This window comes from Equus quagga, chromosome 5 (assembly GCF_021613505.1).
Source record: "Equus quagga isolate Etosha38 chromosome 5, UCLA_HA_Equagga_1.0, whole genome shotgun sequence".
NCBI classification, from domain to species: domain Eukaryota; kingdom Metazoa; phylum Chordata; class Mammalia; order Perissodactyla; family Equidae; genus Equus; species Equus quagga.
The window spans coordinates 58,739,493-58,753,706 of record NC_060271.1 but is presented as its reverse complement, the minus strand read 5'-3'; the positions used below and the strand labels follow the sequence as shown (position 1 = coordinate 58,753,706).

The window sequence follows — 14,214 nt, the reverse complement described above, 5'->3', positions numbered from 1 at the left end:
TGGTAAATTGTTGTCAATATTAGTGGCTTATTTGAATCCACTTTTATGCTTCTTAAACTTTCCTTATATATCCCTAAGAGAAGCTACATGACTTTGTACTCTCACAGTTCCATATGCACAATGTGAAACGCTTAATTTTTACATTTAACTTTTTTCTCTCTCTTAGTTTGTGTGTGATTCACATAACATACAATTCACCTATCTAAAGTCAGAGTTGTGCAGCCATCATCTCATTCAATTTTAGATCATTTTCATCATTCCCAAAAGAAACTCTGCACCCCTTAGCCATCAGCCGTTAATACGTCTTTGCCCCCAGCCCTAGGCAACCGCTAATCTACTTTCTGTCTCTATAGAATTTTATATTTTCAACATTTTATATAACTGCAAACATATAATATGTGGTCCTTTGTGACTGGCTTCTTTCACTGAGCATAATGTCTTCAAGGTTCATCTATGTTGCAGTATGTATCAATAATATCTCTTAGTTTTAATATAAAAATATTTAATTTTACTTAACCATGACGAACACTCGATTCTCTGGGGAAAAAATGCTCTTTCTTCTTCTGCTATGTATGCTCACTTTCCTTCCCACCTATCCCAAGCACAACGTTCACACACCCCTAGAATATACATACCCCAGTTTTAGATTCACAGACACATTCTCAGAATGGGACAATATTACCTTTTAAAAAGTCTCCACATGCCTTTAAAAAAGATTTCAGGAAAAAGTACTCTCATAACTTAAAGCAAGCAAGCCCCAAGATCTCAGAGACTGCCTGACTTAATTGCCAACATTCAAAGTCGGGGAGAGGCAGGTAGAGGCCATAGGTCTAATAAACCACTCTGATTAACCATCCCCTGGCAAACCCATACTCCCTTTCCTATTTACTCTGATTTATTCTCCACAGTACTCACTACCATCTAACATATTACATATTTGTTTTTTATCTTTCTCTATAATGTAAGTTTCATGGGCAGAAGCTTTATTTTATTCAAGGATATGCCTAGCACTTACCACTATTTCAGTAAAATTTGTTCAATTATAAGGAAATTTTACAGGATATTGTATATATACAATTTCTTCCCAATCGGTATTTGTATGATTTATAACCAATGTATAAGGAAACATCTAAAATCTAGCTGCTAAAAAATTACAGATGAAAAATACTACTGATGCACCAATACAGTAATCTGTGATTTAAAATCAAGAATAGAAATAACTATCAACTAGACAGATAATCAGCAAGTCTATAGAAGACTTGAACACCACTATCAACCAATCAGGCCTAACAGGCATCTACAAAACACGACTCTCGACAACAGCAGAATGCACACTTTTTAAGCACACACAGAACTTTGTCCAGGATAGACCATATGCTAGTCCAGGAACAAGTATTGATAAATTTAAAAGGTCAGAAATCACACAAAATCTGTTCTCTGACTACAATGGAGTTGAGTCAGAAATCAAACAACAGAAGGAAATTTGAAAAATCTACAAAAAGGTAAAAACTACAACAACATATTTCTAAATAAACCATGGGTGAAAGAATTACAAGGGGGTTTAGAAAGTATTGTGATCTGAATGAAAATAAAAACTTGACATATCAAAATTTATGGGATACAGCTAAAGTGGTGCTTAGAGGTAAATTTATAGCTTTAAATTACATACCTTAGAAAAGAAGCTCTCCAAGCAATAATCTAAACATTCACCTTAAAAATCTATAAAAAGAAGAGTTAACCAAACTAAAAGTGAGCAGAAGGAAGGAAATAATAAAGAGTAAAAATTAATGAAACAGAAAATAGAGAAATGATAGAGTCAATAAAACTAAAAGTGTGTTCTTTGAAAAGATCAAAGAACACCATCGACTGAATAGCATCACAGGGAGTTTTTCTGCTTGACCCAATGGCCAGCACACTAGAGCTTAAAAGATCTAACAGGTCTCAGAGGGAGAGGAAACAAGGAAGGGAAAAGAAAAGGAAATAGGAGGGGAGAGTGGGAAGAATAAAGATAGGAGACTGCTGTTTAGTGCAACAAACTTCATAGAATTACTGGACTCTGTAGCCATGTGTGTGCATAACTAAAAAATATTTTTTTGAAAAGAAAAAAAAATTCCTGTGTAATGTTAGACTACAAGGTAAGGCACAATCTATTGTCTAGTGGATTTTTAAAATATTTTTAATCTCCTCCAGTATCTTCCTCATTTTAGTTTTACTTTTGCATTCTATTATTTTGCCTTTATTCAAAAAAGATGACTAACAGGTAATTATTAGAGCTTGAGAAAACATAAATATAGAGGGCTACTGTTTCTGAGGCTATTGTACTCCTCAGATGCTTTGGGTGGAAAAAAGTTCCAAAGCATTCAGGTAACTAAATCCTGGCTGAAAGCACACTAAACTATCTGACTAGAAAAGACTAAACCACTTATACAGAGTTCACCTCAGAATACAGCATTGATATTAAACAGAATTACCAATGAGAAAAAGATACAAAACCTGAAAACTCCGTTTTTGGTAAAACCAATATTAATAAGCAAATTCTCAAGCTCAAAAGGAATTCAGTTTGGTTCCCATAACCGGAGGTAATGTGAAGAATTGCACAGACTAGCTATATTTGCAGGAAACAGCTGGACTCCGTGGCAGCTATGAAGACATAGTCTTTGATTAAAAAACCAACTAGTCTGGAATACTCTCTATCCCCTCCTTCCTCTGTAAACCAGTGGCCTAAGGGAAAAAAGCCATTTCCTGCAATGATGATTCATAAAAAAGGCAAAAGCACAGCAACTATACAAAAATATATGAAAAAGGGAGAAATTCAGCAAAACCTATGAACCAAAACAAAATATCAGGAAGATATATTAGTACATCAACTATATATGTATCAAAACAATGAAAAATTGTGACCAAATATTTCCCTATTAATTTTAAAGAAAAAAAACACCAAATTGAAGCAGCTGCCACTATGAAGCAATACCAGATATTAGAAATCATTATAATGATTCTAAAATGTATATGGAAATACAAGGACCTAAAATATCTAAAGCAATCTTGAAAATAAAATTGGAGAACTTAATCCTATTGACTTCAACACTTAATTCAAAGCTATAATAATCAAGATAGTGAGGTATTTGCATAAGGATCAACCCTATTATAGATCAATAGAACAGAATAGAAAAAAGATCCACACTTACATGGTCTCTGCATTTTCAACAAAAGCATCAAAGTAATTCAATGGGGAAACGTGTTTTCAATAACTGGTACTGGAATAAATGGATATCCATATGAAAAACAATGAACTTTACACTATCTCACACCACAACAAAAATTAACTCAAGACAGAACATAGACCTAATTTAAAGTTAAAACATAAAGTTTTCAGAGGAGAAAATCTTAAAGATTTTGGGGTGAGCAAGGGTTTCTTATTTCCTAGGTCATGGAGAGCAATAATTATAAAAGAAAATATTGATAAATTAGACTTCATCAAAATTAAAAACTTCTGCTCACCCAGAAAATGTGAAAAAAATAAACAGACTTGCACAGGTGGAGAGAAAATATTCACAAAACACATACTTGACAAAGGAATAGTATCCAGCATACACAAAGAACTCTGATAACTGAAAACAATGACCACCTAATTTTTGAACGTGGGCGAGAGATTTGAAGACACTTCATGAAAGGAGCTACAGCAATAAAATGCATTAATGATGGATAAAGGATGGATAGGTAAACAGAGATGTGATAAATGAAAATACTAAAACCTTAATAGTAGAATCTAGGTGGTATGTATACAGGTGTTTACTGTAAAACTCTTTCAACATTGTTGTATGTCTTAAAATTTTCACAATAAAGCAATAATCATTCAAAAGTTCTTTCATGAAACGAAGACAATCTATATACCTAAAGAACACATTATGAGCCAGGGAAAAATGACCCACAATGGTTTAAATCAAAACATATTATAGCAAAATTACTAGGCTTTAAAGACAGAAAAAGAATCATTTGGGCAACCAGGCAAAATGTGAATTCCTTAAAGCAAGAGGTGAGAAACATGAAAGGTCATCTGGCTAGCTTCAGCAACAGCACCACCAAACACACAAAAAAGAAAATGTGACTGAAGGTTTCAATACCCAAGCAAAGTATAAAGGCAGAAGATAACATTTTTGACCATACAGGACCTCAAGGAAAATTGTTCACATGGACCTTTCTTGAGGAAATTAAAAAATAAATTCTAATCAATAGGTTTAAATAGGTGAGCAATTTAGAAAGCACTTTATGTTCATTTATGATTAAGCAAGTAAGTAGATATACTGTGTATCATAAGAGCCAAGTTTCTCACTGTTGTAGAAAAAAGTTAAAACTAAGGAATGGATGAGGCTAGAATGAACAATGTGGTACTTGACTAAAATCAAAGGTATCACTATAAACTCATGATTTTTAATATATACAGATAAATGCACATAGGACTTACACAGATGTACATATGTGTGTATGCATGTGTATATATGCATACATGTATTTCCTAGCTCTGTCCACTGAAAGGGCCAAAAGCAAAGATCCCCCAGGAGCAATGAGCACATCTAGAACCCAGGTCTTAAGTTTCTAGTACTATTCTCCAATAAAAGGAAGCAGGCTCCTTGGGGCATGGCTGATTTCATGGCTGGGGCAGGGAAAATACAAGCCTAGAACATCTTACACTGCTAGAAAACAAAGAAAAATGATGGGGGCATATTGAAAGGACAGAGTGGCCAACTTCAAAGAGCTCCCAATGGCCAAATTTGGGGTAATTTGAGCAAAAAAGTAAAAAAATTATGGTAATATCCACAACTCCACAATAATATAAATAACTGACAAAATAAATAAAGTTAGGGAAAAGAATAGCTCTTCCTTATAGTAGAATCCCAATTAATAAATGTAGAAGGAACTAGAAAATTATATTCAGCAAACACCACAATAATAATTGCCGCACACAAGAATCATCAAAGATGTTAAGTTAGTTGGCAAAAAGTTATGAGAAACAGGATATTTCCACGATCTCAGAGTATCACTCCACAAGACAGTTACTAAGTACATATGGAAAAAGAATATATTTACAGTGGAGAAACCTAGCAGACACTATGTTAATCAAGATATGAAAGCTAACATTGCTAGTAATGAGATATATCAACACCATCTTAATATAAAGGCTCTGGAAAAGACCACATCACTTCTATGGTGTTCTTGCTAAAAATGAATTTAATCATAAGGAAACATCAGACAAACCCAAACTGAGAGACGTTCCACAAAATAATCAGTGTTCTTCAAAAGTAGCAATGTTATGAAAGGACATTAGCAAGATGTTTAGAGAAATCTGAGTAAGGTTTATTGATTAGTTAATCATATAATCTCACCATCAACTTCCTGCTGTTGATAATTACACTACGGTTATGTAAGACATTAACATCTGGGGACACTGGCTGAAGGTTATTTTGGAACTCTGCACATTTTTGGGAAGTCAAAAAATATTTCAAAATGGTTTTAAAAAATGAAATGCGGGGGCCAGGCTGGTGGTGTAGCAGTTAAGTTCATGTGCTCTGCTTCAGTGGCCCAGGGTTCGCAGGTTCGGATCCTGGGTGCAGACCTAGCATGGCTCATCAGGCCACGCAGCGGCAGCATCCCACACAAAACAGTGGAAGACTGGCACAGGTGTTTGCTCAGTGACAATCTTCCTCAAGAAAAAAGAACAATAGTCTACTTTGCTTCACTCTGTATAAAGCAAATTTTTAAACTTGGATGAAATGGATAATTTTCTAGGAATATATTTTATCAAAGTTGACAAGAAATCTAAATAGCTCTTTATGTTTTAATATGAAAAGTTAATATTATACCATCTATGTAGAAATGGGGAGGAAAAGAATATATCCACGCAGAGATCCAGTAAATATTCTGAATGGGTACAACCACCATTAACAGCTGTTGCGTGTGGAGAGGACAGCACCGGAAGGGAGACTTTTTTAAGGTATGCAATACACACACTTATAATTTGTAAACCATATAATCATATTACCTATCCAAAAAATTAATTTAAATGAATAGGAAATAATGTTTACTAGTAAAGAAAATATGTAACAAAAAATAAAGGCTCTACATCAATTTAATCAATTCTCTCTGGTTATTCAATCTCTGTATTCACTTACAAATTTACGAGCTTTGTAAATTTCTGTCCATAGGCCAGCTAACTAACTAGTACTGTTAACCTAATTTAAATCAAAGAGTTTAAAGAAGGCATAGTAAAGGCCTCAGATACTCTTATTGTAAAACACAAACTAGAATGTGCACAACAGGAAAACCAGAAAACTGAATAGAAAGCAAAACTGTTTTCATACAATATACTAAATACTCCATGAAGCTGGAAATTCTCTGAACACAGTTTTTTAGAGACTACCTTTAGGTGACTTTCTAACATGATGAATTTGCTATTTTATCATAGAATTTCAACTCAAACTCTAGTTTAGAAACTTAAAAATTAAACACGGCCTTCGGACTGTTTCTAGGCAAAGAGCAGAAACAAAGTGAATAAATAGAATGATAGAAAAGATGTGCCATTTAAAGTTCTCTTTCCAATTTCTCAGTAATCTTTATGGCCATCATCAACATAATCTGGTTGTTATGATGTAGATAATATTCTGTCTGAATCCCACCTCAAAAACTCATCTCACCTTTTTCTTTCACTCAGAATAGTGTTTAGCCATCTATACCTGAGCATTCATGTTGACTGCCTGTTCTGTTTAGGTGGTGGTTACACAAGCATACCTTGGAGACACTGGGTTCAGTTCCAGACCAACACAATACAGCGAACATTGCAATAAAGCGAGTGACATGAATTTTTTGGTTTCCCAGTGTGCATAAAAGCTATGTTTACCCTATACTGAAGTCTATCAAGTGCTCAATAGCATTATATCTAAAAAACAACATACATAACAATTAAAAAATACTTTATTGCTAAGAAAATGCTAACCATCCTTATGCTAACCAAAAAGTCATAATCTTTTTGCTGACAGAGGGTCTTGCCTCAATGTCGATTGCTGCTGACTTACTAGGGTGGTGGTTGCTGAAGGCTGGGGTGGCTGTGGAAATTTCTTGAAATAAAACAACAATGAAGTTTGCTGCATCAATTAACTCCTCCTTTCACAAACGATTTCTCTGTAGCGTGAGATGCTGTTTGATAGCATTTTACCCACAGTAGAACTTCTTTCCAAATTGGAGTTGATATCAGCTCAACACAAGGTTGACATAAGGGAAGCCATATTGTAGAAAGGAAACTATACTGTAATTTTGAATGACCTCTGACTAACTAACCCAGCTGGATATGCACCCTCCAGGAGATCCACCTGCTCTGTAGATTTTATGAACCCTGCTTGTGCATATATTGCTCCCGGCCACGATAAGATGATAACTTCGTTCTTTCAGTTCCTTAGAAATGTGACGACTCTCAAACAGAAAGCCTATGTTGATAACCATCATTAATGAAAACTGAAAGATCTGGTGTGGCAACTCCTCGGTCAACATTCCTAACCCCCTCCCCTATAACCCACTGGTCTATATAACTGCTTCAAGATTCTGTGCCTCTCTTAAGATGGTTCTTTTGGACATTAGTCAGCCATCTTCCCTCTTGCTAGCAAGCTGTAATAAAATGCCCTTTCTCCGCCACCATCCTGCCTCTTGACGATTAGCTTTTGTCTCGCAGCAAGCAGATTGTGCCTTGTGTGGTAAGAGTCAATCCTCTCAAACCTTGCCACTGCTTTATCAAGTAAGTTTATGTCATATTCTAAATCCTTTGTTGTCATTTCAACAATCTGTACAGCATCTTCACCAGGAGTAGATTCCATCTCAAGAAACCACTTTCTTTGCTCATCTGTAAGAAGCAACTCCTCATCGTTAAAGTTTGATCATGAGATTGCAGCAATTCAGTCACATCTTCAGCCACCACTTCTAATTCCAGTTCTCTTGCTATTTCTACATCTGCAGGTACTTCCTCCACTGAAGTCCTGAATCTCTCAGTTATCCATGAGGACTGGAATTAACTTCTTCCAAACTCTTGTTAATGTTGATATTTTGACCTCTTCCCATAAATCACTAATGTTCTTAATGGCATCTAGAATGGTGAATTCTTTCCAGAAGGTTTTCAATTTGCTTTGCCCAGATCCATCAAAGGAATCACTATCTATGGCATCTATAGCCTTACGAAATGTATTTCTTAAATACTAAGACTTGAAAGGGGAAATTACTGCTTGATCCATAGGCTGCAGAATGGATGTTATGTGAGTAGGCATGAAACCTATATTAATCTCATTGTACATCTCCATCAGAGCTCTTGGGTGACCAGGTGCATTGTCAATGAGCAGTAACATTTTGAAAGAAATCTTTTTTTCTGAGCAGTAGGTCTTAACAGTAGGCTTAAAATATTCAGTAAACTGTGTTATAACAGATGTGCTGTTATCCAGGCTTTGTTGTTCCATTTATAGAGCACTGACAGAGTAGATTTAGCATAATTCTTAAGGGTCCCAGGAATTTCAGAATGGTAAATGAGCACTGGTTTCAACTTTCAGTCACCAGCTGCATGAGCCCCTAACAAGAGAGTCAGCCTGTCCTTTGAAGCTCTGAAGGCAGGCACTGACTTCTCCTCTCTAGCTATGAAAGTCCTAGATGGCATCTTCTTCCAAAATAAGGATGTTTTGTCTACATTGAAAACCTCTTGTTTGGTGCAGCCACCTTCATGAATTATCTTAGCTAGATCTTCTGGATAATTTGCTGCAGCTTCTACAGCAGCACTTGCTCCTTCACCCTGTACTTTCACGTTATGGAGACAGCTTCTTTCCTTAAACCTCATGAACCAACCTCTGCTAGCTTCAAACTTTTCTTCTGCAGCTTCTTCATCTCTCTCAGTCTTCGCAGAATTGAAAAGAGTTAGGGCCCTGCTCTGGATTAGGCTTTGGCTGAAGGGAATGTTGTGGCTGGTCTGATCTTCTATCCAGACGACTAAAACTTTCTCCGTGTCAGCAATAAGGCTGTTTCACTTTCTTATCATTTGTGCATTCACCAAAGTAGCACTTTTAATCTCCTTCAATAACTTTTCCTTTACATTCATGACTTGGCTAACTGTTTGGCACAAGAGGTCTAGCTTTCAGCCTATCTCAGCTTTTGACATGCCTCCTAAGTTTAATCTTTTCTAGCTTTTGATTTAAAGTGAGAGACATGAGACACTTCCTTTCACTTGAACACTTAAGAAGTCACTGTAGGGTTATTAATTGGCCTAATTTCAATATTGTTGTGTCTCAGGGAATAGGGAAGCCCACGAAGAGGAAGAGAGACGGGGGAACAGCCAGTCGGTGGAGCAATCAGAAGACATACATTTATTGATTCAGTTCACCATTTTACATGAGCATGGTTCATGGCACCCCAAAACAATTAAAACAGTGGCATCAAAGATCACTGATCACAGGTCACCATAACAAATACAATAATAAGGAAAAAGTTCGAAACTTTGTGAGAATCACCAAAATGACACAGAGACACGAAGTAAGGAAATGCTGTTAGAAAAATGGTACTGACAGACTTGCTTGACAGAGGATTACCACAAACCTTCAATTTGTAAAAAACACAACACCTGTGAAGCACAATGAAGTGAAATGCAATAAAACAAAGCATGCCTGTATAGCAATTCAGGTATTTCTGAACAAGATACAAGCTGTATCAGTCAGGATCTTAGTTGCAACCAACAGAAAGTGACTCTGGCAGAATAGTCAGAAAAACAATTTACTGAAAGATGATTGGTTAGAACTCATAGAACCTCCAGTTAAGCTGAGGAATCAGGCTAGAGAGCAGCAGAAACAAGGCTGGTCCACACCAAAATTCACAGAATGTTCCCATTGCCACAGCTTTCAAAACCCTCACCATTAGCCCTTGATGTTTCTGGACTCTGCCCCTGTGTCCCCTGGAAAGACACCACTGCCACCAAAACTGTCTATCACCAGAATGGACAGTCCACAATCCCCGCTTCTTTAGAGAATAAATTTCTTCTAAATATATTTTCTTATTCTCTGTTACCGGCATATAGAAATATAAACTGATCCTATATCCAGTCATCTTGATAAATTCCCCTATTATTTCTAACAATTTGTCTGTTTGTTCTTTTGGGTTTTCTGTGTCATCTAAAAATAATGAAGCTCCACTCAGAGTCCAGGACAGGAGTATCCAAGCAGATGAGCCCAGGTCACACACCTGAACTAGTCGAGCAAATATCTGGCATTCTCAGTTTCCACAGTAGGAGGGAGGCACTTCCTCCTGCCAAGATTCATAAAATGGGGAATTCTCCAAATATAAGAATGGAGCAGAAAAAATTATTTTCGCTAAAATTCAGAGTACACTGTAGAAAAATGTTTTGTCAGAAATGATAATGAGAGATAGAAACAATAATAATTTGGCATAATAAGAAATATAATAAATAATAGCATAAAATATGTAACATAAAAAATAAAGAGGCATACAGACAACAAAGATTAGAATACAAAAACTATAACTAAATTCTAACTCAATGCAAACACAAGAACAACACAATCTTAAAATCTGAACACCACACTTGCACCATATCATGGATCTTTCAGAGCATCTCCTTCTGCAATTCCAGAATGCAGTCAGTGAACTTTCAAATAATGCATCAACATCAACTGTTCAAAACCTTGCATGTTCTGTAAATGTCTCATCATGTATGCCCAATGGACCCCTAAGAGAGAAATCTCCAGAGAGCAGCAAAGAACAAAAATATAGCTAATAATTACTTTTCTGTCTCTCCTCTATTCCCCGAGGGGCATTTTATGGTCCCTCCTTTCAAGAAAAAAAGAATATGAAGAACAGAAAGCCAAACAGGGATGAAGAGATCATGATAGCCATTATTGTCTATGTGTATTCTTCCCCAGTTCTTTTTCATTCTTCATTTTCTCCTCACATGTTAAAGTGGACCAGAGATAATTCATACCTTTACAAAAACTGAAAATGCTTGCAAAAAATAGATTTACTTTTGCCTGTTTACTTCAGACTAATTCCAAATGGAAGACCGTGGATAGTTTCACAAAAGGGACAAGCTGGAACCTGAAGGATGAGCAAGAGAAGGGAAGAGGCAATGTTTCAGGCTAAGGAATAACACACACAGAACTGAGAATGCACAATGTCCACATAATGAACTGGGAGTAGAATGACTAGATTAGACTAGAGCACAGACCTATTAGTACTCTGAGGTAATGAACCTTTAATAAACAGATTGGAAACCTGGAAGAGAAGCACTTTGGAGAAGCCAGATTAATTTAGTTCTGGACAGATTAAGAGTTGCCCACAAAACAATTCAAATAACGTTATCAAGTAGGCAGCTGGAAATATGGGCTCAGAAAGAGGTGAGAGATCTAGATCTGGGAACCATCCCATACGCAGATCTTGGTCAACGCCAGAGAATATGCTCATTACTAGTGTTGAATGAGCCCCAGGCTACCAGACAGTCAGGTTAAACTACAAATCAAGGTAGAACCAAATACAGTAATTAATAATTTTAAATATTCTAAAAGCAATTAAATGAACTGTGTACATTAATTCTTCCATTCAGAATAGATTTTCTTCCAAATATTGAAATTCTATATAGATACATATACAAATACTGCAATTAAGGAGAGGAGTCTTCAGAGATCAGAATACTGTGACACCCGTACTGCATTTTCAGTTTACAACACCTCTCCATATGTGATCTCACTGTATCTCCCTACAACAATGTTGAGCTCAAAACACTCAATAGCATTATTCTCATTTTAGAGATGAAGAAACTGAGGCTGAAAGAAAAAATGACCTGCTCAAGTGGCAGTAAGTGGTAGAATCCAGACCCTGAACACAGGTCGTCTGACTCCAAACCCAGTGTTATTACATCTTGGTGATTAGAATGGCTACGGCAAGAGCGTCTTGAATCTTTACATACACTAATCTCTGTCAATAGACACAATACTATCCTTCAAGTGTATCAGGGTAGTTTTTGATTTTACAGTTTTAAGGCTTTTTTCTGTTAAAAATCAATACATGCTCATTGTAAAACAATTCTAATTTTACACAACTGTGTACAATTGAAAGTGGCATTTCCCCATAATCTCAACTCTCAAGATATCTGCTTCTAATAGTTTGGAGCATATTCCACAAGACCATTTTCTCTATTCATCTTATTAATGCACATGTAGGAACTGTATAAATGTGTGTATGTGCTTGAATATACTTCCATACTTGCAAATGTTTCTACTGGATCAATATTTAGATCAGAACGTTGGGTCACAGAGCAAACTTTAAATTTTAATAGCTATTGCTAAATTGTTTCCCAAAGAGGCTGTACCAATTTCTACTGATTTATAATAGATGAGTGACGAATTTGATTACTTAAAATGTAAAATTTCTATAAAAGACAAAAAACATCATAAACGAACTTCACACAAAAAACAAACTGAGCAAAATATGTCAAACAGTTAATTCCTCTCATACAAAAATTTCTTACAAATAAAAAATGAGCAAAGGCTATAAAAATAATTATAAATACAAATGGTCAAAAACATATAAACCAACATTTAATCCCACTCAGTAAAGAAATCCCAATTAATCAAAAGCAATGTGTTATTTTTTACCCATCAAATTGGCAAAAAAAATCTAAAGACTCATATTATGGGGACAGGGAACCAAGCCCTCTCAGGGACTGTTGGAACGGCTCAGCTTCTGCAGGGCATTTTGGCCACGTATGAACATTTTAATGTATATGATCCTGACCCCAGCAATTCCACATTTAGGAATTGATCCTATGTCAGTAACTATACAAGGGCACAACAATTTACTTACAGTAATGCTCAATGCAGTGTTGAAAATAATAGCAAAAACTTGGAAACAGTCTAAATGTCTATCAATCAGAAATTAAATAAACTATGTTAAAACCATACAATGGAATACTGTGTAGCCATAAAAAATGATGCTGTGATAATTATTCTTTTTTAGCATGGAGATCTATGATATTAAAAAATATACAGAACAATCCCATTTATATATATGTACACCAAAGGAAAAATTTCTTAAGATATATTTCAAGTTATCAATAGTAGTTATACCTATATGGAGAAATTACAGATCATTTTTCATTATACATTTCTACAATTGAACAGTATACATGCATTTACTTTCATATTAAGGAAAACATTAAAAGCATTTCCACTTAAAAAGAGGCAGGAAACACTGAAAAGTTAAGAATCAGTGGGCCAGAACCAGATGATGTTCTAAAACCTTTTACATTCTGAAAATTCTATATAATAATTAAGGAAATGTTTACTCCACGGCACTTTTTCCTCATTATTTATGAAAAACTTACTCAAGATTTCTTCTTTCCCTAGATCTTTTGAGGAGACTAAAATACAAGAAATATAATATTCTTCAGTCAAATGACATTTTGACTTTTTATAATACACTTTGACTTATAATAACGGTTGCATCTTGGGAGTACAGAGAAGGGATGGAGAGAATAAAGAGACGATAACATCCTAACCTAGGCTAAACTTTTCTCAGGTTTCAAAATTCCCAAAGAACATCAGTGCAAATCTCCAAAGTTAGGTCCTAGAGCTAGAAATGGGGACTCACTGTTGTTAAAGATCTATGTATATAATATTATCCTATTGACACAGGTTACTAGTCCTGGATTGTAACTGTAGGAAAGAAGTTAAAGCAAACGTAGCAAGTTAGACTTACATTTAACTAACAGATGGAATATATTACCTAACATTTACTCATCACATTTTTAAAAAAATGCTTATAAAAGCATATTCAAATACGGTTCCAACCCTTATAGACTATACGTGGTGAAAAATAACAGTTAAATAATTACCTCTCCTATGAAGACTACTATAACACAGTCCAACTTCTCTTCAGGATACAGATTATCAATAAGGGAATGAAGAGTTTCTATGAGGTAAGATTTAACTTCTCTCTTCACTGTGGGAATTCCCATTACTATTGAAACTGAAACAAAATAATGATAGTAATTATACAAAAAGATTTTACAGAGACAACACAGAAAAACACTTACTATTTCAAAGTATATATACCCTCTCAAATTGATAAAAATAATTGGTGGATCAAAATATACTACATTTCAGAAAGAAAAATAATCAAAGGATATAAAAG

General features: G+C 35.3%; 1 protein-coding gene across 2 annotated transcripts in view; it reads right to left on the bottom strand.

Annotated features, from left to right (window-relative positions):
• The window catches only part of MGAT4A (alpha-1,3-mannosyl-glycoprotein 4-beta-N-acetylglucosaminyltransferase A), a 112,351-nt gene that overhangs the window by 43,518 nt on the left and 54,619 nt on the right, over nucleotides 1-14,214 (bottom strand). For both annotated transcript variants that reach the window (XM_046662373.1, XM_046662372.1), the window contains exon 4: nucleotides 13,916-14,049. In XM_046662373.1, coding sequence (XP_046518329.1) covers nucleotides 13,916-14,049 — 134 coding nt within the window. The remainder of the gene's footprint in view (nucleotides 1-13,915; nucleotides 14,050-14,214) is intronic.